A 26760-nucleotide genomic window follows, 5' to 3' on the forward strand; every position below is an offset into this window, starting at 1 on the left:
TGAAACTTTGGAAAAAGTGCAAAGAAGAGCAGCTAGATAGATTAAAGACCTGAAGACTAAAACAAGAACGGTTATAGGAACTGGGCATGGCTAGTCTAGTGAAGAGAAGGACCAGTAGAGACATGATAGCAGATAGCAGGGGCTGCCACAGAGAGGAAGAGGTGAAGCTATGTTCCAAAGCACCCAAAAGCCAGACAAGGAACAATGGATGGAAACTGAACAAGGAGAGATTCAACCTGGAAATAAGGAGAACCTTTCTGACAGAACAATCAAGTAAAGGAACAGCTTGCCTTTGGAAGTTGTGGAGCTTCATCACAGGAGGCTTTCAAGAAGAGATTGGACTGCCATGTGTCAGAAATGGTGTAGGGTCTCCTGCTTAGGTAGGGGGTTGGACTAGATCACCTACAAGGTCCCTTCCAACTCTGTTAATCTAAAATCTATAATATATAATAGTTTTTCCCCCGAACACCATCACTCAGCTAAACAAATAATTCCCTCAACACTGTCTAACTATATACAAAGTCTGCACTACTATTACTATTAATCTTCCCTTCACTCCTTATTGCCCATCCCCTCCCAATTGTGACTGTTTGGCTGTAACTTCATCACTTGTATCATTATGAGTTATGACTTTTTCCTAGTATGATTTGATTGCTTATTGTACCCTATGACTATTATTAAGTGTTGTACCTTATGATTCTTGACTCTTGACAATGTATCTTTTCTTTTATATACACTGAGAGCATTTGCACCAACAAAAATTCCTTGTGTGTCCAATCACTACTTGGCCAATAAAGAATTCTATTCTATATCTAATCTTCTCACTTCAATAGCAATAGCAAAAGCAATTAGCACATGCTTTACAGCCCTCTCTAAGTGGTTTACAGAGTCAGCCGCTTGCCCCCAACAATCTGGGTCCTCATTTCACCCACCTTGCAAGGATGGAAGGCTGAGTCAACCTTGAGCCTGGTGAGATTGGAACTGCCAAATTGCAGTCAGCACCAGTTAGCAGAACTAGCCTGCAGTACTGCACTTCTAACAACTGACCACCACCAAGCTCAACTAGCCGTGTTTGCTTCTTCTAAATAAACAAGCAAGAGATACACAGTCTACTGTCTATTACAAGGAATTATTACCCAGAAAGTTCTGCCTGATCTTCTCTTATGAATAGACCTTCATCCTTGCTTCATGCAGTTACTGGTAAGAACTGTTATCTTGTTTACAGCAGAAGATGTCACCTTCATAGTTGCAGTATCTAAAGTGATTTACCAACTTAAAGAAGACACTGTGAAGTTTTGTTGGTTCCCATGGTGATGGATGGAGATGTCAGTATCAGTAAACTAAGAACGGCCATGTTTCTATACAGCTACAACTACTGGTTGGGACATTGGCTTTCCCCCTCAGAAGCAGGTCATAAGCCTCACAGTCTGTTTATTATATGAAAAAATTGTCGTAGATGTTTGTGTCAAGGTGACATTAGACCCAATGTTGGGATTCTTGATGATTCTTGGATTTTGAGGAAGGAGTGGTTTTCCCATTCTCTGTTGCTACGCGAACTTCTGAAAGTGTAGTGTATCAGGACGTCAATGTTGGGCAACGTTTGTTTTAATTATTAATTAACAATCCTGTTTTTGATCAATATCATTCTAAGGTTTGGGCATTTTTAAATACCGACCCCACCCAAAAAAATCTCACCTATCAAATAGAACTCTGGGATACTCTCCATTTTTCTTTTATTTTTGGATATTGAATGCATACTCTTTTGAGTTAGTCTAATTATTGTTAGCATTCTCTTTTTAAAATTTATATTTATAAATAATTGTTTATGCAAATGAAATATTAATTAAAGAAGAAAAGAATGACAAAAATAGAAAGGAAGAAAAGGTCAAGAAATTAAAAAAGAAAAGAATAAAACCTGTTTTCCCACCTTATTTTCAACAGATAATTTTTCATTTCTGCAAATTCTACATTTTTCACAATCTAGCCCTCCACTGTGAGAATTCCATGATTCTTCCATTATTGAACAAACAACAATCTTGCCAAAGTTACCATTTATAAACACTATGAATGTTATCTAATTCTTTACTCAGTAATCCCAGTAATAGCTAATAGTTTAATCACAATTTTTACTCTTACATTTCTCACAAGTCCACCCTGGTGAAGAAAATGTTTGCCAATGCTTCCCCAATTGCCATTTGGTTGAAATGTGTTTGTATATCTTTGATAATTTCTCCTGCCATGAATACTGTTCGCTGTTTGGCTGTCTCAATTCACCAAACTGAGTGGAATATAAGCGGTGCAATTGCCGATTCTGCATCTTTATTTAATATAAATCAATAATGACTCATTGAACCTGTTTTCTAATCTCATTTAAATCTTCAACTTTATGGTTTTCTTCAAAGCCATTATGTTTCTTACCTGGTGATTTCAAATCGTTATTCAATTCTCGCGTGATTAGCCATTGTGTATTATTGTTAAGTTTTCAAACGACTTTCGATCTTTCATCGCCACTCTCTTCTATTTTTAATAATTACATAATTGGAAATTGGCTATTCATTCAGGTAAATATAGATTGATAAAGGACCATACTAATAGAGACACCTGCAATGACACATACAATTTTCACATAAAAAGTTCATTTTCTACCCATCCAGATGACCTTATTGGACATCAGAGTGGTGGAAGGGAAGAACCATCCTTGTTCATCCATATTCCAACTCTGCTAAGAGGATGTCAAGAAAATCAAATGCTTCTTCTTCAAAGTCAAGAAAAACCGAAGGTATCTACTGATTAATCATTTGATTATTTCAAATCAGGTTCATCAGCTGAAAAGGATGAGCCAAGGATGAAATGAGACAGAAAGAGAGAAAAACTAGCAGATCAAAGAGATCTGTACTGGGTGACCTACAGAGAAATTTGAAGGTCATTCTTATTGGTGAAGGAGCATTCTGATTTTGAGACAATATAATGAAATATCTACCTGAAAGCTGTAATAGTTCTGTGGGTCCCCCTCAGCCTCTGAGTCCTTGAACCCATTTGGCTCTGGGGACTGAATATGGGCCAGCAGAGCGACAAACCATTGGGCATGAAGCATATATGACAACATCCTGTTGGTCTCACATGCTGCTTTGAACTGGGCGTCGGAAGAAGAGTGGAAGAAATAACCTCTTTGAGACAAAATAAGAGTTTCAATCTTGACAAAGTCTGATGACCTTGCTCATCATCTCACCCTATCTTAAAAGCTTTCAGTTCTGTTTCAAGAATAATTATTGCCTGGGTTCAGTGGAAGAAGATTCAATCTTGGGCGTTGTTACTTGATATATCAAGAAGTGGGAAAAGCATTGTTTCTTTATTTGTCGACGTGCGAAGCGTCCAAATGTATCTTTTGGTTACTATGAAGAGGAATAAATGATCTTCATGGGTTTGGGATGATGTTTCTGAGAAGGGCATCATCTAAACCTGGAAGTGATCCAACAAGCAGGGGCTATTAGGAAGAATCACAAGTCGGTGAAACTCTGAAAATGTTACCCCAAGACAGACAGAAACTTCTAAAACTGTTTTCTCCCAAACATCTCAGTTCTCTATTTATCATCATTCTAGCATTATAAACTGCACGGTATTGCAGCATCATGGCAGTTGTTGGCTCGGTATTTGCCACCTTCATCCATGAGTATCTCTGAATGTCAATTTTCAACGGTCTCGCAAGAAGAATTTTGCTATTGTGAATCTCCAAATATCAACGTCTATCAATATGGATACCGTGATTCGTTTCATCCACAATTGCAGGGCTGGTGATTCTGATATGGTCCTATGACAGTATCTTCTATACAATCATTCAAACCGAATAAATCTATAAAAGATGTTTTGCATTCATTTCTCGGAACACTCTTGTGATTTCATGGCACTTCGGTTCCACCTGTTAGAACCATTTCGTTTTGAAAAAAATGAACATTTTCTTGATTGACTTTGCTCAATGTTATTTGTAAAGGAGTACGAAACTAAAATAATAAAATAGCTGAAAAATGATGGAAGGTCGAGGACAATCCTGAGAAGAAAAATATATGCCTTATTCCATCTGGTTGTGGATAACTATGTTTTCTGAGATATGTCTATAGAAACCAAAATTAATTCAAATCAAACAAATAAAACTAATAATCCTCCATCATATAAGCTGCTGTTTGGCTTCCCAGTATCATGGTCTTGTTTATCTGTGTGAATCTGTCAGAAAGAAATGATGAAGGAAATCTAAACTTCACTTTAATGCAGCATCAATGTGGCTGAGCAAGGCGATACAAATTCTGGCTCCTCATGGTGTATCAATGTGGTGGACCAGCGGCCGCCCCCTCTTGGGCATCCTCACGTGTATGAAGAAGCCTCCCTCTGCAGAGATCCGGAATGGCCCCATTCCACCCAGGGGCGGGTTCGTCAGTTCGGGCCAGTTCGATAAACCTGTGCGTTGTCAAGCTCTCAACGGATTTCGAGCGATAAAGTTATTTCTTCGATGCTCTGTAGTCAGTCTTCGCGCAGCCACCTTGCTGCACACGCTTACCGTCAATCACTGACAACTGCATTTCTCCCCTCTTCTTTGTTTTCGCGCTGTGTGTTTCTTTTTATTAAATGTGCGCTCGCTTTATACCTAACAAAATAATCAAATACGCAAACAAATCAACATGCACGTGCATTGATGCATGAAGCCTTGAAGCGGCGTGAAACAGTATGTTTGCATTGTGTGATAATAACAAAAAAAATTCATTGCATTCTTCATTTTCAGCATCTGTTTTGTTTTACGGTGTAAATCAGCACTGTTATTACAAAAATGTTTATGTTATCGTTCTCTCGCTTTGTGCTTTGTGAATCAATACATCATTTTTCTTATCAGCAGTGCCATGTTGAAAGCGCCAAAAAAATCAGGGAACCGTAACCATTTCTAGCACGTGCTGCATCATTTAACTCATTTCCCTTTCAAGCTTCATTTTTAATTCCCATTCAAATTATATGGCATGCATTTGAACCTCTTGTATTCACATTCTTGTGGCATTTTCACCCGTTTTACACATTCATCCATTTCCGCACGTGCATGTTTTCATTTTATTTTCATTAAGGATCAGTTTTTCACTAAATGCAAACATGTTCAATACTATGTAAAAATTAATATATTATTCTTTGTTATGTTGATATAACAAAAATATGGTTGAGCCAAATCATGTTTTTCCATTTTCTAACCTTGATATTCCATACTCTTGAACTAGCTAACAAAATTGAAATTAGGCAGGGCATCCACATCAAGTCAATACCATCATATATTGATTCTTGACGAGAATGTATTCAGAAAAAATTCTTCAATATTACATACTTTATAGTATACCTCAGTTCATTCTTAATTTAACTACTAGATGATCTTTTTATATTATCTTTGCATTATGTGTATATATGTATATGGCCTCACTTCAATTGTTTGAGATGCAAAGTCAAAGGCTTGGTGATAACGGCGACCCCCGATTTTTTCTCTGCTATGGAAGACATTTCTAATCAGTAATGTCAACATGCGGTTCTGACCAATTCTGGAGAAGAACCCAGTGGTAAGTCTGAGTAGTTCAAAGAACCAGCAAATACCACCTCTGACTATAGATTTTACAGTATACTTCCCTGCCATGCCCACCAAGCCACGCCCACAGAACCGGTAGTAAAAAAAAATTGAAACCCACCCATTAGGGACTGTTGGTTCAGGTAAGTAGTCTTGGCCAGAAAGATTTTTGTGCCACTACTGCCACAAAATAACAAACTCCTTGTTTGTTAATTGTATTTCCATCTTAAGTGTTTAGTACATGTGGAGTATTTACTACAGTGTACAGTCTGGCACAAATGTGCAGACCATTTTCATATAGAGAAGATCTTATAGAATTGCATATTAAAAATGGTTTCGATCTGGGAATAGAATTGCATTCAAGTAAAACTGCAGTTGCAATAGGAGATTTCATTGCAAAGACATTTGGAAACATTTATTTAGCAAAATTATTTAAAAACTTTGCAAAATCTGTTTGATCATTGATGAAGCCTCAATGATATCTTCCAAACCAGTTCTTATATTGTACTTAAAAGTTGACAAATCTCAGTTATGGAAACTTTGAATAATGTTGGGTTTAATAAGAACTATCTAGAGAAACATTTACTCATTTTGCTCTGATGGTACTAGTGTTATGCTTGGAAAAAATCTGGGATAAGCACTTCAGCCACAAGGGTGGGATTCAATTTTTTAACAACTGGTTCTGTGGCTGTGGCTTAGTTGGTAGGTGTGGCTTGGTGGTCATGTTATTGGCTAGGCATGGCCAACTCAATATCACTCACATTGAGGCACGCTTCTCGCCTGGCCTCTAATGACTGTGGGGATGGTGCACCCAGTCGTAAGTGTGAAAAATGGACATAAGTCACTTTTTTCAGTGCCATTGTAACTTTGAATGGTCACTCTACACAAGCAAAGTACCAGCAAAGGAGGAAAAAAACCTCCAGAGACGTTACTGAGACAGGAAGTCTAGTTCTGCCAAGAATGTAATAAGGATTAACAGAGAGGCAGTTTCTGTAAGAAACACCAGAATGTTTCTTCCTGCCTTCCTTTCAGGATTAGGCCAGTAATTTCTTCTACAACCGGTTCTCTGAACTGCTTAGAATGTTAACACACCGGTTCTAGGGAATAGGTGCAAACTGGTAGAATCCCACCCTGGATAGCCAAAGACTTTCCAAACATCATAATATGGCACTACTTAAACCATCATCTGCACCTTATTTTAGATGATTCTATTAAGCAAATAAAGCAAGTAAATCATTTTCAAATCTTTATTGATAAAATATATTCTGTTTTTCATCAATCCAATAAGAACCTAACTGAACTTAACAAAATTTCTGAACAACTTGAGATTGAAATTATAAAGATTGGTAGAGTTTTGGACCAAGATGGGTTGCCTATAGTTTAAGGTCAACCCTAGCCAGGGTGGAATTCTACTGGTTCTTTCCAGCTCTGTAAAACCAGTAGCTCTGAAGAGCAGCAGACACTGAACCGGTTCTGCTCCTATTTTGGCCCGCCCGCCCGCCTGGGCTCTTACCTGTCCTTTATTTCCTGCTTGTTCAACCTCAGCTACCTTGCGTGGCACAGCTGCAGTTGAAAGAGCAGGAAAATAGTGCTTTTTCAAACACTGTGCACCCACGCGCAATGCTGCTCAGCTGTCCGGGCAGCACAGCTCATGACGTTTCACACGCGTGCACAGTGCACATCAGGCGCACATGCACACAAAGCGCGCATGAGCATGAAAAACATAAATTGCCAAACCGGTAGTTACACCAATCGGATCCCACCCTGACCCTAGCTGTGTGGTGTGCTTATCCAGTGCTACATCTTTTTTTTGTTCAAATAAAAATACTCAAGTACGGCTCCCTGTCTTGAAAACACATATTTTCTCACTGACTTGGCCTTGATGATTAATGTCCTAACTGAAATATCTCTTCTTTCTAATGCACTGCAAGCAAGAAACATAGACATTATAAAGACTGAAAAACTTGTGGTAAGATCAACTAAATCATTTGAAATGCTTACAAGGGAAAAGGGTGCATATGAAAAAAAGGTTGATGGATTAATTACTTCAGGAACCTTTAAAAATACACACTTTGTGCAAAATCATCGATTTGTAGGACTTCCTCGTGAAAGATTTGAGAAAGCCTTGTAACTAATTTGAAGAAAAGATTGATGGATTGCGAACATTTAAAAACAGGTAGCCAATTTAAAGACACTGATAAATTAAAATTTCTAAATTATTTGGAGCCAGATTACTGGAAAAGTGGTGGTTCCATGGAAAGCAGCTGAAGAATAATTGGTGGCATTTAGTGAAATATTCCATTATGAAATTAATATTAATGATTATCGCGATTTCATAGAAAATGTGTTAAAAGATGCGGAGATATATGGAATTCCTGGCAGCATTAAAAAAGCTAGAGATATTGTCAGGACTATTGTAGTCAGCTCAGCAGAAGCAGAAAGGGGTTTCTCACAGATGAACATAATATGTTCAGAGAGCAGAAGTCGCCTAACATTTTCCAATGTAACGAACCTTCTGACTATCAATCTAATTAGCCTACCTCTGCAAGAATGGGATCCTGTTCCTATAGTAAAGAAATGGTTATGGGCACATCACACAGCTGATGATGCTCGTGTCAAAAAAAAGAAAACTGCAAGTGAGGGCGCCAATAAAAAAGCAATTTGGCAGTACTTTAAATAAGTGTTTTATTGTTTTTTGTAAAGTTTTATGTTATGTAATAGTTTTTGATTAATATTTTAAAACTTTGTTGTAACAAAATCTAGTTTTGTATACCTTTTTATTATTTAAGCATTAAAGGCTTGAAATAATAAAGTACTTTTTGTTTTGGTATATCTTTTTTATACTTAAAGCAGCCTAGGGCAAAGAAGTGATGTTGAGTTGGCCATGCCCAGACAGTCATGTGACCACCAAGCCACACCCAGCTGGTCATGTGATCACCAAGCCACGCCCAGTCAGCAAGCCATGACCACCTAGTCACATGACCATCAAGCCACACCCACAAATTAGGCCACGCCCATAGAGACTAGTTATTAAAGAAATGTGAACCCCACCCCTGCAACTACCTCAAGTTTAGTGTAGGCTTGTTATGGTTGTTGATGTTGATGTGTCTTCAGTGATTGATTGGCTAATCAAATTTATATGCCCAGACATCTCACAGAAGGTGGTTTTGGGCAGTACACCACAATCCAATTAAAGAATAAATACATCTGAAGGCGGCTTTGTAAAGCAGCTCAGGATGAGCTTGAACTACATGCTGTCAGGATGGTTCTGAACAATGGAGAGTGTGAAATGGAAGAATGAGAAGATTGTGAAGTTGATTTCCTCAGGTGTTTTTTGTCTTTGTTGAGTCAGTTTCCTGAGCTTGGAATTTCCCACTCCACATAGAAAAAGTTTCTACTTCTTGTAAAAGCCTGAGAGTGAATTGGTTGCCACAGGACTGTGAAAATATTTACAGACACCTCACAACCTGGACATAAATTGTTTCAACTTCTACCCTCAAAATGACGCTATAGGGCACTGTACACCATAACAATTAGACACAAGGGTAGTTTTTCCCAAATGCCATCACTTTGCTAAACAACTAATTCTCACAACACTGTCAAACTTAGTAAGACTGTATTACTATTATTCTTCTCATCCTTCCTATTACCTATCTCTTCCCACTTATGACTATAACCATGTTGCTTGTATCTTTATACTTTATATTGTTTTATTTGTTTCCTAGTATGATTTGATTGCTTATTAGTAACCTATGACTATCACCATTGTATCTTATGATTCTTGATGAATGTATTTTTTCTCTATGTACACTGAGAGCATATGCACCAAAGAAAAATTCCTTGTGTGTCCAATCACACTTGGCCAATAAAGAATTCTATTCTATTCTATTCTATTCTATTCTATTCTATTCTATTCTATTCTATTCTATTCTATTCTATTCTATTCTATTCTATTCTATTCAAAGGAGAAAGATGCAGTGAAATTGGACTTTAAAGGAAACAATGTGGATAAAGAGCTTTAGCGAAGAAGAAGGCAGTTCTGTTGACTAGTGCTCAAGTTCAAGTTTGAACTGAATTCAATGAAAATGAATCAAAAATGGACAAGGGTCTTTTTATCCCAGTGAAAAATAAGCTTTGACATCAGGATTCAGCTTGTCTTGTTTGGAGACAACATCTCCTGAAAGGAATTGTCCATGGCCTGTGATTTTTTAAAAGCATACCAGACTTGGCCACAGTTATCTGTCTATTTTAAAAAGTCTAATGGAATAAAAATTAAATATTTTAGCACTGGTTTTATTCTAACACTGAATACCAATAGACCATCTTACTTTAAAATCATGACTATATAAAGAATAGAGGAATGATGTTAGTACAGACATAATGATGAACTCACTGGTTGTAATGTACAACTTAATTATTTGCTCAATTCCAGGACTCCAGATCCTTTATTAAATACAAAAATCCTTTCTTGAAATATTATGCCAGAAACAAAAGGGAAGAATTAAATGAAGAATCTGTCCAAAGTTGTATTTCCTGCAACTGTTTAAAACTTGTTAGAGATTTTGTATTTTCTTATATGAATCTCAGAGACTCCTTGTCTAATATTCAGGTTAACCACAATTTTTCATGGATAGTGCATCCTAACACATTTTCTTTGGCATTCCTTGTTTTTCTACTTAGTCTCTGCCGCAGTCCAAATGTGTGGAAAATTGTCATCCAGCCGAGGAGGAGATATGCGGCTCCCCTCTACTCAGCTGGCAGTCTGAACCCTTCAGCCCGAATCAAAGAGATCAGGATGCTCGGTGGTGAGCAAAGATGAGCGGCGCAGTGTTCGCGCTGCGCCATAACCATCAACATGCTAACTCTACTTCCATGTGATGATTGTAGTCTTGGCATATGCCTACAACTGCCCTATAACCCCTACCTGATTTCGATAACCATCAGCCCCAGCCCCGAGTACGCCTGTTGCGGTATCCGATCTTAACGTGGAGGCGCGCGTGCGATGCGGTCGCGCGGTTTGGGCGCGCTGTCGGTGTTTCCCAGCCCTCAATGATGTCATCAGCGCTGGGCCAGGATTCCTAGCAATGCTGGCAGGCTCCAAAGCAACACTCGAGAAGCCCAACAGAGGAAACTGGAGTTCAGGACTTTATTTCTGCACAGAGGTAAGGATGGATGCTTGGACCAAGTTCAAATGCTGGTGTTCAACAAACTGTTTATAGTTTTATACAAAGAATGTATTCTGTGAAAAATAAAAGGACATAATAGTGAAGAAATATTGGTGTTTATGTTCCTCAGGTGTGGAGAAATGTATCAATTGTCCAGATGATAAATATCCAAATGAGAAATGAGTCAAATGTATCCCCAAAATTATAACTCTCCTGTCTTATGAAGAACATCTGGGCATTATCCTGGTCTCCTTTGCTCTCCTCTTGTTCTTAACCACAGTCTTCATTTTAATCATAAAATACATAGAGACTCCAATTGTCAAAGCCAACAACCGGGACCTCTCCTACATCCTCCTGGTTTCCTTGCTGTTTTGTTTCCTGTCTTCTTTTCTCTTCATTCGCAAACCAAGGAAAGCCACCTGCCTTCTAGGACAAACCATATTCAGCATTGTCTTCTCAGTAGTTGTGTCTTCTGTGTGGGCCAAAACAATCACAGTGCTACTGGCATTCCTGGCCAGAAAACCAGGGAACAGAGTGAGAAGGTGGTTGGGGAAGAGTTTGGCAACTCTATCATTCTTTTTTGTTCTGCTGTCCAGATGTTCATCTGTGCTATGTGGCTGGGAGTATCTCCCCCATTCTCTGACCTGCACTCCCAGCCTGAGGAGATTATTCTTCAATGTAATGAAAGTTGTGTTATCATGTTTTATGTTGTCCTCGGCTACATGGGTTTCCTTGCTGCCATTTGCTTCACAGTAGCTTTCCTGGGCAGGAATCTGCCTGGGGCCATCAATGAAGCCAAGCTGATCACTTTTAGCATGCTGGTCTTCAGCAGCATCTAGGTCTCCTTCCTGCCCACCTATTTGAGTGCTAAAGGAAAATCAATGGTGGCCGTGCAGATCTTCTCCATCTTGATCTCTGGTGCTGGGCTTCTGGGACTATCTTCTTCCCCAAATGATACATTATCATCCTGAGACCAGATCTAAACACAAGGAGCATCTAATGATAAAAATAGGGAACTAAAATTGTTTTTTAGACTCATAATCTGTAATTTTTCATTGTGTTATTATTAGACTTACATGCTTCCTTTGCATCTGCTTGAGAATTAAGATTATTTAAAACCAAAGCAAATAAAGTATAAGACCAATGAAATTAAAATCCAACAGAATTATTAGACAGTAAATTAATTTATCATTAAAATTGTTATGCAGCCAGGGAAAGACAAGATAAGAAATAAGGTAGTTTTATTGTTATATGTGGAAATTATAAATTGTAAGTTACACCTGAGAAAATGAAGAACAGAAGAGAATCCATGTTTATCTGTGCAATGATTACTGGACAGTTATATAACTATATCTAACAAACACTTATTATGTTTTAAAAGTAAAATGTCAAGTTCTTGGCTGGAATATGGTTTTTTAATGTTGGCTCACAGATAAATGTGAGAGATGCTAGATCATTCTGACCCAATAAAAACCTGTTAATGATCCATTGTGTTTAGATGGACATAACAGGAAGACATGGCCATGAGAAAGAGGTAATTTCCCTGAGATAATGGTCTGGGAGGAATTACAATGGAAACTAAAGCCCCTAAAAATCACTGAACAAGCATAACAGGAAGAATTATGTAATCCTCTGAATATGATATTCTATAAAAGCAGTAACCATTTTAAGGGTGGTGTCTTCATCTCCTGCTTGTTAGGGAGATGGGGTCCTATTCTTATATTTGCAAATATTTTTGAATAAACTGAAGCTTTTAATGTTTTTTTTGGTTGTCAAGTCTGGTTTTTATGGTGAATCTCACATATTAAGACACAATGGCTGAAGAGAAGAGACAAGATTCCCTAAAGAGAAGGGGAAGAAGACTTTTGCCTTGGATGGAATGAATATGGAAGTCTAACTCTGTGTGAACATGCCCTCTTTTTCTCTGTGAGTTGTTCTCTAAAGTAAGGGATAGAAATAGATCTTGAGAGATCATCATTCAGTGCAATGAAGGCTGTGCCACAATGTTTTATGTTGTCCCCAGCTACATGGGTTTCAAGGGCATTCAGATGATTCCCAGTTGCAGCACTCTGTATGATTTTTTCTAGTTTATTAGGTGTTAGGGGACAGCATAAGCAGAGGTGGTATTCAGCAGGTTCTGACCAGTACTGGAGAACCGGTAGTAGAAATTTTCAGTCATTCAGAGAACCAGCAAATATCACGTCTGACTGGCCCCGCCACATCTATTCTCTGCCTCTCAAGTCCAGCTGATTGGCTGGGTCTTCTTTTGTTGCCCTGCATAGGAGAATGGAGTGGAAAGCAGGTTAATGGGGTGGGGAGGGAATGGGAATTTTGCAGTAAATTTCCCCAGGAGTGGAGAGGGAATGGAGATTTTACAGCATCCTTCCCCTGGCATGCCCACCAAGCCTTGCCATTCCCACCAAGCCATGTCCACAGAAGTGCTAGTAAAAAAAATTGAATCCCACTACTGATCGTAAGTCCTTGCGAGATCTCAGAATTCCATGACCTCAGTGTTGAGTCATCATTTTCCCCTTTCTGCATATGTTCCAAAAGGAATCACCCCACTGCAAAAAGTATCTGTAAAGTTCAACACCCTCTATGATCTAGGAAAGAAAGAAGAAAACAGCCTGAGACTAGATTTGTCTCTTATCCACATAGATCTCTGGTCTCCAAAAAGGAAGCTTTCAGCATTGTGCCACGTGAATGGGAAAATAATATATGGATGAAAATGGCAGGAGGGCATCCCTGAGGCTTCTCTATCCAGAGTTAACTATGGGGCTGCAAATAGAGACCATCCTCTCCAGAAGCTGCCTAGAGGACAACTATCTTTGCCACATCCGATAAAAGGGAAAGGGTTGGAAGTTAGTATTCTGATCCCTTTATGTGTGGGTGACCATGTATAGGTCAGTGTCAGGAGAGTTCATGATGACATTCCTTATTGGGACAACCCAGAAGAATCTAAATTTGGAAAGAGGAGGAGATCCTCATAGATGAGGAGGTAATTAGGAAAATATTAGAATGTGCAGAGATGAAGAGATTAACACTAGCAGTTAAGGAGAAAGAGCAAATAGAGTACCATATGATATGGAAAACATTTTATCAATGGTTAGAGAATAAAAAAGGACTTTGGAAATGAAGAATAGAACAGAAAAGAAAATAAGATAAGATAGAGATATACTTAAGGTGATAATTGTTGTTATAACTATGAGGAGAATAATGAGATGTAAAGTTAATAAGGTATTATCACCAGAGTAGTAGTAAATATTTAGCTGTTTGATGTATTTTAACTCTAAGTTTAGAGAAATAATATTAATGTGAAAGTGAATGTATTTTTGAAACTGAAAAATAAAACGACACACCGCTTGAAGAAAAAACAGAATGTTTGTATTTTTAAAACTGAAAAATAACAAAAAATACTATTAAAAAAAAAAGAACCCCAGCATACAGATGGGCATGGAAGGGACAACTGAGACTGAGCTTGCAATAAGTCTCTATGAAGGAGGATCTCTATGAATATAAGGATATACACCCATTTATGCTTGTATGAGTTTTTATGTTGTTGCATTTAGATTTAATAAACAAACAAACAAACATTAAATGACCAAAACCTATTAATCAATCCCAGTAAAGGACATTTTTGAACAATAATAAATTTGTAAAAGTCATTTTTTAATTTTATTTTGACATCAAATGTTCTTTGGTATTCAGATCTGGCCTAAAAATAATAATGTAGCACTTGGGGCTGAAGATGCAGACCAGCAATCCAGCACTGGACACCAAGATGGAGAAGATCTGAACTGCCACCATGTACTTCCCTTTGGTGCTCAAGTAGGAAGGCACAAAGGACACCCAGACACTGCAGAAGACTAGCATGCTGAAGGAGATCAGCTTGGCTTCATTGAAAGTTCCAGGGAGCTTCCTGGCCAGGAAAGCCACCGTGAAGCAGACAGCAGACAGGAAGCCCATGTATCCAAGGGCAACATAAAACATGGTGACAGAACCTTCATTGCATTGTAAAATGATTTCTCTAAGTTGGGAGTGCATGTCAGAGTCAGGAAATGGGGGGAATGTTCCCAACCAGATGCTGCAGATGACAGCTTGGAGACCAGAGCAACAAAAGATGATAGAGTTGGCCAAGCTCTTCCCCAACCATCTCTGCACTTTATTCCCTGGTTTTGTGGCCAAGAAGGCTAACACCACTGTGATCGTTTTGGCCAAGATTGAAGAAATGGCAATTGAGTAGACAATGCTGAAGGTTGTTTGTTGGAGGAGGCAGGTCAACTTCCTTGGGCGGCCAATGAAGAAGAAGGAGGTCAAGATGGAAAGCAGGAGGGAGACCAGGAGGATATAGGAGAGGTCCCGGTTGTTGGCTTTGACAATTGGTGTTTCCATGAACTTAATGAAAATCCCCAAGCCAAAGCCTATGATTAAAGAGAGGAACAAGGCAATGGAAGTCAGGATGATCCCCAGACTTTCCTTATAAGAAAGGTAACTTTTAATCTTGGGGATACAATGAACTCGATTGATGTTTGGATGTTGATCATCTGGACATTTGGTACATTTGTCGGCACCTGAAAAAAAAGCAAGAGTGGGATCTCAATTTAACAGGTCCTTTATTCAAATGCATCATTTGGGTAAACTTGTTTTTCTTGTGAATAGATATAAAGATCTGTAAAGATTAAATCAATGTATTTTTTCATTTCCCTCCATCTAGAACATCTTAATATTACTTTTCTTTTCACAATTGCATCAATGAACTTGTTGAGAGAGAAGGGAGGGAGGAAGGATTCAAGGAAGGAAGGCAGTTCCACCATTTTACCTGGCCACTGCTGAATATCTTGGAAATTGGAACCCTGCCTTTTATCAATGCTTTAAGGCACCAAAACTACAATGGAATGAAGTTCATGTGAAGGATTACTTAATGTAGATTATGCCAGCTGAAGTGGATAAGTGCTACTTTTGCCATCAAGAAAGAAATGTTATGTGGAGTTGAAATAGATGAAATAGATATGAAGACATCAAAATGCATTCCTCTAACAACCCTATACTTCACCTGAGGGAATGATTATTCAGAAAATATCAAGTTGTGCAGAAATGGATAAATTAACTGTAGCACTAAAAAATAAAGAAGTATCAGAGTACTATATGAGTTGAAACTGTTGGTATGAATGGATTGATCGAAGATAGACCATATAACAATAATAATAATAATAATAATCTATGAATGAGGAGTGTTAACAGTAGTAATTAGATATTCGCACTAAAGATTAATTGCAAATATGGCATAAAATAAATGAGATAAATAAGGAACCACAAACTGTTGAAGATGTAATCATTTTTAATCATTTAGCCCTTTTCCCTTTTTTTCTTCTTTCCTTCCCAATCTGTTTGTGTGTTGTTTGTGTATTTTAATTGTAAAATTCAATAAAGTTTATTTTTTAAAAAATGCATTCCTCTGTTTTATATAAGGAGAAAGAGTGTCATCTTCCCTAAAGTCAGGGAGGAAGATTGGCTCAGTCCCAACTCATTAGTCCTCTCCTCTCCTACCTTCTCCTCCCTTCTCCTCCCTTCTCCTCCCCCTCCTCTATCACCTCTCCTTCCTCTCCATCATGGTCCAGGATTCAAAGATTTTTTAAAAAGAGCCTTCAGCAGAACCTGTGGAATGTCAGCCTCAAGAGATACAAACAGGAGTCCCCTGAGGCTGACACAAAAGAGGCAGGGATGGGCTTCAAAAATTTCAGCAATAGGTGGGTGTGGCCATGGTGAGCATGGCCTGGTCAGCCCCCTGCACCATGGTGGGAAGGGGGGTTGCTCTCCCTAGGCTCCAGAGGCTTTCCTTGAGCCTCCAGAGGGTGAAAATGGCTTCCCCCAGGCCCTCTGGAGGCCAAAAAACCAAACCAAAACACAAAAAAACAGGCCCATTTCTGGCCTTCCAGAACCTCCAGAAGGCTCATTTTTCACCTTCCCCAGGTTCCAGAGGCCCTCCAGAGGCCAAAAATGTGCCGTTTTCTGGCCTTCCAGAACTTTTTCACCCTCCCCGAGCCTCCATATGGGCCTTGAAGTTACCTATCATCCAAAATGGGTTGCATGGAGACTCCTGGGAGGAGAGGGGTGAGGTGGGAGAGGAGGGGCCATCCAGGAGTGGGATTTGGCAATTCACCAAAATGTGCAGAGCCTTAGCTAGAGGATCACCCAAACTCTGGTAAACCCCTAGCATCCCACCCCTGAAAAGAGGGAACACATGAACAGGTGGAATAGTCAAAGGATTATTATATAAGGCATCCCAGCCTCTCCTGCCCTCAAAGTAGAATGAGGAGTGCAACCAAGATACACTAGGAGACTCCTTTGCCAAAGAATAAATCCTTTGATTCAAGGCAAGTGGTTGCAATCTGGCTACCAAAAACACCCATCAGACATGGGTGCTTGCAAGAATCTGATCAATCATCCTATAAAGATCCAATCAAAGTTTGACTATTATTTCTAGAACTGTCACAATGACATAAATAGTAATTTGAAACATTGAAGATGTGTTGTAAAAGATAAAGAGCAAGAGATGTCATCTCTCTCACAAGGCTCAACTCAGTCTCATCCTGTACCAATGAACTGTATCCCTCTTTGCTTATCCTATATACCAGATTACCCTCCAAAATCATTTCTTATATTGCACTATGACAAACATACATATCTTTATCAAGTCTCAAAGAGGTGGGACCCACTCTGACCCATTTTTTCTCCTGCTGTCACTCACCTTCCATGGTGGAGATGGATCCTTCTGCACAAGGATGACAATTGTAGCAGCAGATGGGCTTTCCTTCCTGAGCCACCTTCATGAATCCAGGAGGACAGCTTTCCATGCAGTTGGAAGAGGGCAGGGGCTGGGCAGAGAGAAGGGAAGAAATAGCATCCATAACATGAATTATTTTATCTGCTAAAGGAGATAAAATGAAAAGTTTGGACATTTCCAGTTCAAGGTTTTGCTAAATTTGAAGCCTCCAAGAATCTGAGAGCTGACCAAACTTGCTTGCTGTTTGCCTACTTCTCTTCTCTTCTAATTCTTCTCCCACTACAATTTTATTTTAAGTTCTCAATGTATTGAAAAGAAAGTTGAATGGCAAAAATCATTCTTTTTTGTCCCATGATTTAAATCTAGCTCCCTTATAGAAGACTGATGCACAGTTAACTGAAATAGTTAAGGATATTTTTTTTCATGGACTCCTGAACAACCAACCAAAAATTAAGTTTCCCATTTGGGATAATGGAGGTGACATCCCAAGCCTGTCCCTTCCCCATCTCTTCAATAGTCTTGGAAAGAACTTCAGAAAGAGCAGAATAAAGTCCTTTCCCACCTTGTTCAGCATTTCCATCTTTGGAATAGCATTCTGGTTCATCATGAACTTGAAATCTAAGGATCCCACTCTTTCTAGCCTCCCAACTGTCACTTTGCTAAAAGACATATTGGAGAAAACCACCGTGTTCACAATGTCCAGGTCAGCTACCAGCTCTCCATTCTCATCCAAATATACCCCATGGATGGAATTATTATACAACTGAGAGGTTCGAAGGAAAGAATGAAGCTGGAATGGAACAGAAAATGGACAATGTTACATAGATGCAGAAAGCCCTCTGGCAAGACTCATCCAATTCAGCTGGAATAAAGGATCTGTATTGAGGAATATAGAATAAAATTCTTGTTAGAAGGACCAAGAATGACCTAGAAAATAAGGAAAGCGAAAGATATTCTTTATCTTTTCCAATCATAGTTGTCACTGCAGAGTCTGGAAAACCAAAGGGAAGTATAATCCAGTGTGAACTAATGAGCACCAATGTCAGCATTCCAACTAACCAACTCCATAACAATAAACTCCGAGACAATCAGTTCCTCAAAGTTCCATTTTGATAGAGTTGTCATATTGGCATATCTGGGAAAACCCGAATCTGAGAATTCCAGGTTTTCCCTTTCCAACAGAGAATTCAAAGATCAATCTTCTGCACCCAGGGGTGGGATTCTACCAGTTCAGACCACTTCTATAGAACCGGTTGTTACAATTCTGTGCAGTTCGGAGAACCAGCAAATCACACCACTGGCTGGCCCTTCCCCTCCCCACCCACCCCACCTAGGAGGCTTCCCTGAGGCCCAGTCAAGGGTGGTATTCAGGGGGTTGGGGGAGGGAGAAGTGGCCTGAGAGCAGAGCTGAACCTTCCTTAGGATTGAAGATTCTATTTTTCAGTGCAGACTCAGGCAGCAGATTGAAGAAAGGTAGATCTGGGAATGAAGTTGTGATTCTGCAAGCAGCTCAATCTACCTGCCTGCTTTGCCTGATTTTGGATAAAAGTTGTTCTTTTTTTTAAAATAAAAAATTCAATCTTTACATATATATTTGCAATATTTATATACAAGCCATGCCCAGCCAGTCACATGACCACCAAGCCACACCCACAAATTAGGCCATGCCCACAGAACCAATTGTTAAGAAATTTGAATCCCACCCCTGCCTGCACCCATCAGTCCATCACATGGTCCAACCAATTCTTTGTTCCAACTGGAGACATTCCTCCAGATACCCTCCCCAAGTGCAGGGAAACATGTCCTTGACTCTCTGAGAAAGAATGTTGTTATGTCTAATTTTCTACCCACTATGAAATCCCCCTCCCAAATTCCCAGGCACTGAATGTGGCAGCCTCAAAGCTTCCAAGTAAAATATTGCTTCCAAGGCTGACAACCAAAGTTAAAACACAAAAGGAAGTGTCCAAACGGGTTGAAAAAAAAAAAAAAAAAAAAATAAAGTGTTTTTGGAAATAAAAAAAAAAAAAAAAAAAAAAAAAAATAAAAAAAAAAGGGGAAAAAAAAAAAAAAAAAAAAAAAAAACCCCCCCCCCCCCCCCCCCCCCTCCCCCCCCCCTCCGAGGAGGGAGGGGGGAGAAGAAGAAAAGGAAAAAAAAAAAAAAGCCACCCCCCCCCCCCCACCCCCCCCCCCCCCCCCCCCCAAAAACCCCCCCCAAAAAAAACCCAAAACACAAACCCCAAAACAAATAAAAAAAAAAAAAAAAACCTTTTCCCCCTCCCCCCACCCCCCCCCCACCCCCCCCCCCCCCCCCCCCCCCCCCCCCCCCCCCCCCCCCCCCCCCCCGCCCCCCCCCCCCCCCCCCCCCCCCCCCCCGGATGTTGTGCACAACAACAATGAAGGAATTCTGCCCAATGATGCCAAAATGAAATCAGATGCCCCACACAGAAACAATGCTGTAAATAAATGGTGTACAAGTCAATGGACAGATGGGAAGAGAAAAATCTTTGCTCACCTTGAGGATGAGTAAGGGGGCCTTTGCTCTACAAGTAAGTTGTACTTAGGATATTCTACATTCAGGGGAAGATGGGTCACTTGGCATGGAAAAGAGTCCCCAATATTTTCATGGTGAAAGATGATCTCTGGTACCAGTTAAATTCACCTACTTCAACTTCATTGAACAATTATGGAATATTTTATGGAACATTCTTCACTCTTACTGCTTCTAGATATTTTCCCAGTCCAACCCTTCATCTTCTCACATGACCTTAGCCTGCTTAGCTTCCTGACCCAAAGAGGCTTCTCCATATGCTACTGCTTGATGAAATCCTTTGTTATCTGTGATTCTACAGAGTTTTGAGCCATGGAAGGAAAATCCAAAGGATTCTTAGCCAAAGAATGAAACCCATTCTGGGGAAAAACTGCCTTGGAGCAAAAGGGCAGCCCAAGAAGTGAGAGGATCATAAGTATTAGACAACTTAATATACACACCACACTTTTTTAGACTATGCTAGTAAAATAAGAGTAAAGAAGAAAGAGGTGGAGGGAAAATATGCTTTTACCAAGAAGCTTGGAAAAAGAAATTGGAAAAGTAATAAGCAGGGTGAAATGAATTGCAGAAAAAAGAACAATGGAAAATTGGAATTTAATTTAGTTTTTATACTCCGAATATGAAACAACTATTGTCAGAATAGTTATGTCAGCATTCCAAACAACCTCCACTCCAACAAATAACTCCAAGAAAGACATCCTCTCCAAAGTTCTTTTTTGTTTGGGTAGTAAACTGGCACATTTGGGAAATCCCAAATCTGAAAGTTCCGGGTTTCTTGCAATAAGTAAAAAGTACAAATCCATCCCCTGCACCCATCAGTCCATCACATGCCCCAAACACCATCCATTCCAACTTGAGATGTCCCCTCCCCAGGTGCAGAAATAACATGACCTTGATTTTGAAAAAGAATGCTATTATGTCTAACCACATAAACTCCAAGAAATTCCCCCCTCCCATTTTCCCAAGCTCAAGAATGGCAGCATGGAAGCATCTGGGGCGAATATGGCTTCCAAAGCTGACAAGTTACACAGTTCTGACAATTGTGGCATTGATTTCCAACTGCTATGGAGAGCTATGTCATAGGAAATAAGTACCTGCCATGTCTTCAGCTTGGGAATTTTCAAGTTTTTACCACCTTTAAATATTCTCCTGGATCTGGATAAATAAGCTGCATTTAAAGCCTGTGCTACCACCCAGACTGTGCTGGAAATGAAATAGTTGTCCCCACTCAGGATTGGATCTATCTGCTTTTCCTTGAGAGCTTCCAGATATTCTCTCTGCCTGCAATGTCTCCAGGCTTTCACCGAAAAGGCATTGTTTGTGTAAGAACACAGGAAGGAGATCTCTACATAGTGCCTCATAAAAGAATAAAGCTTCAAATGCACACCATACTCTGCAATTTGATTTTTCTTCATAGGAAAGGAAAATATGCTATGGATGTATTGAGCAGTAAAGGTTATTTCTCTCAAATAAATATTGATGTCCCAGCGGATTGTGGCGATTAGGACTTTTCCTCTAAGAGGTTCAGAAAGCCTTTCAAATATCCGAAGCATAAGATTAACCCCTATAGTGAGTGTATTCATATCTGCAGCATAAATAAAGACATTCATTTTTCTCCAATTGCGATATGGTTTCAAGTCTACAGACATTTTATTCAGAGCTGTGGAAAAGGTTTGTGATAAAACCGGGCAAATGCCATTCCTGACCAGCATGGAAGTTAACATCTTTATGAACCTTTGTCCATTCTCAGTGTCTGGAGCAAGGAGACCCACCAAGGTCCACCTGAAATGGAGGACCAGTTTCACGATCCCTGGGTACTGGGCTCCTTCAGCAGGGAGCATTGGGTAGAAGAAAGGATTTTCATCACTCACAACCTGGGAATCAAAAGCATAACTGATCTGAAAATGAAAAAAATAAAGCTTATTTTATTGGAGAGCACAAAAACAGTATCCAGCCATAACATAGGAATTGTTCCACTCTTTGCAGTGAATAATCTTTTGTGTGGAGTCTCTAGTCATTCTGCTCTTATGTTGCCTCTCTCCTCACTTCAGTGCAGCATTTGGCTCTGATGACTCAGGGTGGGTTACAAAATAAACACAGTCACAAAAACTGGTGAAGCCCCTTTTATTCCTTCACTTTGCTTCAAAGCTCCAAATATCCTTGACTAGAGACAAAAAACTCCCCCACAAGCAGTTACGAAAAGGAGGAAATGCTGTTTAAACTAAAAATGCCTATAAATTATAAAGAGTAAAAACAACACAAACCACATTGAACCAATTAAGGGAACCAGGCAAGATAAGGGCTTGAAGATGTCCACAGTTATCAGAACACACACTGGGAAGGACGCCAAACTCAGAGAGGAATGACAGGCTAGAGATATTTCCATGCTTTCTTTCCAGCACTGGCCCATATGCATGTCCATCCTTTTAACCAGTTCTCACAGCTGCAGCCCATGAAGATGATCAAGGCCCTTTCCTCCCCTGTAGACCATGCCATTCACATTTCTCCCTTATCCTCTCCTCCCTTCATGCCCTAGGATGGAGAGGGGATGGGCCTGGGTCTTGCTCTGACTGCCCAGCCTCCTACACCTCCGGAGCCACACTTTCACTCCCCGTTGGCTGTTCCTCCTCTCCCTCGGAGTCAGACTCCAACAGGGGCATGACATTGGCTGTTGCAAATAGTTAGCAGATATACACAGTCTGCATTATGAGTGTAGAAGGGAGGGGGTGCCTCTGCTTGCAACTTTCTCTTCCATTTGATAGAACCTTCATCCTTACTTCATGCAATTCCCATAATTGAACTTTTCTCTTCCTTTACAACATGGGATATCTGATTGTAAGCTGCATGTCTAAAAATGATCTTCAAACAAAGACACACCTGTGGGATTTTGTAGGTTCCCAACATAGTTGAGATCTGGATGGAGATGTCAGTATCAGCCCCTTCCAGAACAGCCACCATGTTTCTCTGATTTCCACAGCTGTAGTTGGGAACATTGGCCTCCCCCTCCGAAAGCAGGTCGAGCAAAGCCTCTGAAGTCATTTGTGCTCTGAAATAATTGTCATAGATGTTGTATCCCAGGGTGACATTTAATGAAATGTTGGGATTCCGATTGATCTCCTGGATTGCAAAAAGGAAGGATAGGATTTTCCAGTACTCTGTTGCTGATTTCCTATCAATGGAAATGACATGTTATGTCACTGTTCTTTCAACAATTGTATTTTTAATCCACTAAGGCTGAAGCGTTTGGAGACATTTCATTGTATATTTGTTTTGTTTTTTAATCTCCAAAAATATGTCACTTATATGAATGGAACTCTGGGATTCTTTCAATTTTTGTTTTATTTGTGGATACTGAATGCATATTATGTCTGAAGTAATTTACTTATTGGCTTTCTCTCATTCTTTTTTAAGTTTATATTTATTAAGAAACTTTGTAGTAAATGAAATATTAATCAAAATAAAATAGGGCAGGAAGAAATAGAGCAAGGAAGAAAAGGTGCAAGAAATAAAAAAGAGAAAAAGAAAATCCATCTTTCCATCTTCTTTTCAACAGATTTTTTTTTATTTCTGCAAATTCTGATATTTTTTCACAATCAGTCTTCCACTGTGGGAATTCCATGACTCTTCCATCATCATGCATACAATAATTTTGCTGCAGCTACCATGTGTAAAATTTGTCCACTATGATTTGTTTCTAATTTATTATTCATAAGTCCCAATAAAAGGAATGTTTGTTTCTTCACAATTTTAGTCTTTCAAATTCTCTGCATTATTGTGCCAATTTCTATCTAAAATTTCTTAGCTTTGTCCCAGGTCCTCCCTGAATGATAAAATGTTTCCCCATGCTTTTGATAATTCCTGCATTGGTTTGATACATGTTTCAAATCAAGTACACATCACTAAAAAGAGGAAAATAGATGTGAGACATAAAAAGAGGAAAAGTAGCAGATCAATGAGATCATTCATTATAAGAGAGAAGGACTGGACTTTAGAACTCAGGGTGGAAAGGGGAGGTTTTAATTAATTCTATGCAGTAACTTTGACATACCAAGAAAATTGAGTCAAAGGAGATTTGTTGAAGCTTAGTGGTAGAAACATCATCCTCGTTGCAGAGACAATGCCACCAATGAGAAACTCTCCTGGCTTGTAATAGTTTTGTGGGTGTACCTTGTCTCTCTTCAGAGTCAGAATGCATTTAGCTCTGAGACTTCCCAGAACTTCCTGGGGCAGCAGAAGCAGCAGAAGCAGCAACATGACTTGTGTTCCTGATGGAGTCTCCAGCTCTGCTTTGAATACACAGTGATAGGAAGAGGTGGAAGAAACCAAAGCCCTCTTCCAAGAGAGAAGCTCCAGAAGTTTTCTAATCCAGGCAAAGTCCAGTCAAGCCTCCACATCTGCATCCCCTGCCTGTCTTAAAAGCCTTCAATGTTCTCTCTTTCGCCAGATCAATTTATGCCCGCAGGACTTTTCAGTGCAAAGACATTTCCCAACAATGCTTTGATGTGCCATCAAGGTGAAAGCATATTATGGCTCTGTTTGTGTGATGTCTGAAAGCAATTCAAAATGTCTTTTGGGATTTAGCACCAAGAGACAAAATAAATCACAATGATTTGGATAATGGCCACAAGGAGAAATACATCGTCTCTCTAAACTTTGTGTCACAGGAATGTTTTACGAGTTGACACTTTGAGTGAGTCAACAGTCAGGTGCCAAGCTCATGGGGACCACGTCATCTCTGGGGGGAGGTGATTCCATTGCATGGAGACTTCAACAGAAAAAACCTGCCACCTAGGCACTGCCAGATGTAGTTTCCTAGATGATAGAACCCATAACTTGCCCATTCTATTACATTTGATGAGATGGGCAGAATACATTGGGTGGAAGCCATATTAGCACCAGAAGCTTCCATGCTGCCACATTCTTGTGCTTGGGAAATTGGGAGGGGGAATTTCATGGAGTGTATGTTGTTAGATTGGGAGATCAGAATACACACTCAGAGCCAAGGATCTGCAACACTTGTTTATTGAGGTAAGTATAGTAACTAGTAACAACAACAGTGATCAACGGCTGGCGGGGAGCCTTTATATAGCAGCTGCCTGCTGCTCTGTTAACCAATGGCTTTAAACTATTTTCCCACACTGCATGCGATGGGCTACTGTGCACTTGCACCTGTGCAGACATAACATAAATAATTATACATAATAGCATTCTTCTTTACAGTCAAGGTCATGTTATTACTGCACCTGGATGAGGAGTGTTTAAGGGATGTCTCAAGTTGGGACGGATGGTGATTGGGGCATGTGATGGAATGATGGGTGCAGGGGATGCAATTGTATTTTTTTATTGTTGAACTCTCAGATTTAGGTTTTCCCAGGTGTGCCAGCATGACTCCCCCCCTCCCAAAAAAAAGAAACTTTGAGAAAATGCCTGCCTTGGAGTTTTTGAATGGAGCTTGGTTTTGCTGGAATGCTGACATTGGGAAGACACGACCCTTCAAATCTCCCCATCGCATGTCATGTAGGGCTTAAAAGGAAGCAATTGTAGGTGGCTTCGGAGCTCCCACTCCTTTATGAAGCTCCAATCACTGACTCTTTCATTTGCACAATTTTAGCCATTTCATCAATTGAAGTCAGGCCTTGTTTAATATGACACTGGCAAAACCCAAGTGTTAATTTCAGGGCAAAGCCATTCAGCCACAATAGGAAATTGCCTATCATTGCATCACCCAGCAAAATTCAACCAAGCCTGGGACACAGACAACCTCAGCTATAACTGAATAGCCCCATGGGAGTCTGACTGCAACCAACAGGATACATTTATTGCAAGGCCCAAGTGTGTGTGTGTGTATCCATTTCATGTGTTCAGTGCACCAGGACCATGTGCTTAATGGTTCTGCTCCATTAAACCATCCTTCCAAGCAGTCTCCATGTTTCCAGTGTCTTTCTCCCCACTTGGAATTGAACCCAGATGGACATTTCTTCCAACAGTATCCATCAGCATTGTTAAGCCTGGATTCCCCAACGGGTGTTAAGGAAAACAAACTAAACAGAACGTGCAGCGAAGTCAGATAGGAAGACAGGTAAATGTGTGAGATAAGTTTTCTAGTTAACACACAGTAAAAATACAGATACGCTTGTGCTATCAAAAATATGTTTATTCCATTTAAATTATAGCATAGTCAAATAACGGTCCATTAGTCATATATCAATTTCAGTCAAGTCTTGTCGGGATACTCTATTTGCAAAGTCGTGTTGAATAGCCAATCAGTTCACTTACAATAAATCTGTCCAATCTTTATCTTCTCTCCGTTGAGAAAATCAACATTCCTTGTTCTCTCCCGTTCCAGCAATAGCAGTCATCAATCCATCAAGTAATTAGGGATCAGTAAGTCAGAAGAGCAGCTGAATTGCCTGCTTCTTATATAGGCTTTACAACCACACCCTTAATTACATTCTTGCAGTTAAAGTTACACACACTTTAACAAAAACATGATACCATATTTATTATTTTACCCAAACCAGTTAGGTAAACAATGTTATCTAACAAGCATCAACAAAAACAATCTATGTAGTTGATAGAGGTCAAAAACTCTTGCTGACACTCAATCTGCCAAATCTACAATATTAGGATTGCATCCCAATTTTATGACAAACACTATCTGTTGCTTCTAAAAATGTTG

At 39.6% G+C, this 26760-nt stretch overlaps 1 protein-coding gene across 1 annotated transcript; it reads right to left on the bottom strand.

Moving 5' to 3' along the window:
* Positions 1 to 14424: 14424 nt before the first annotated feature.
* LOC113430178 (vomeronasal type-2 receptor 26-like) lies at positions 14425 to 23250 on the bottom strand (the record flags this gene model as incomplete). Its single annotated transcript, XM_087948707.1, has 5 exons — positions 14425 to 15320; positions 17498 to 17624; positions 18096 to 18323; positions 21644 to 21979; positions 22959 to 23250. Coding segments are annotated over 5 exons (1879 nt in total), but the record flags the coding sequence as incomplete, so codon positions are not given.
* Positions 23251 to 26760: the final 3510 nt, after the last annotated feature.

This window comes from Notechis scutatus, unplaced genomic scaffold, assembly GCF_049901735.1.
Source record: "Notechis scutatus isolate UNSWTSFEM ecotype Mainland unplaced genomic scaffold, rNotScu1.2 NSCUCTG85, whole genome shotgun sequence".
Taxonomy (NCBI): Eukaryota; Metazoa; Chordata; class Lepidosauria; order Squamata; family Elapidae; genus Notechis; species Notechis scutatus.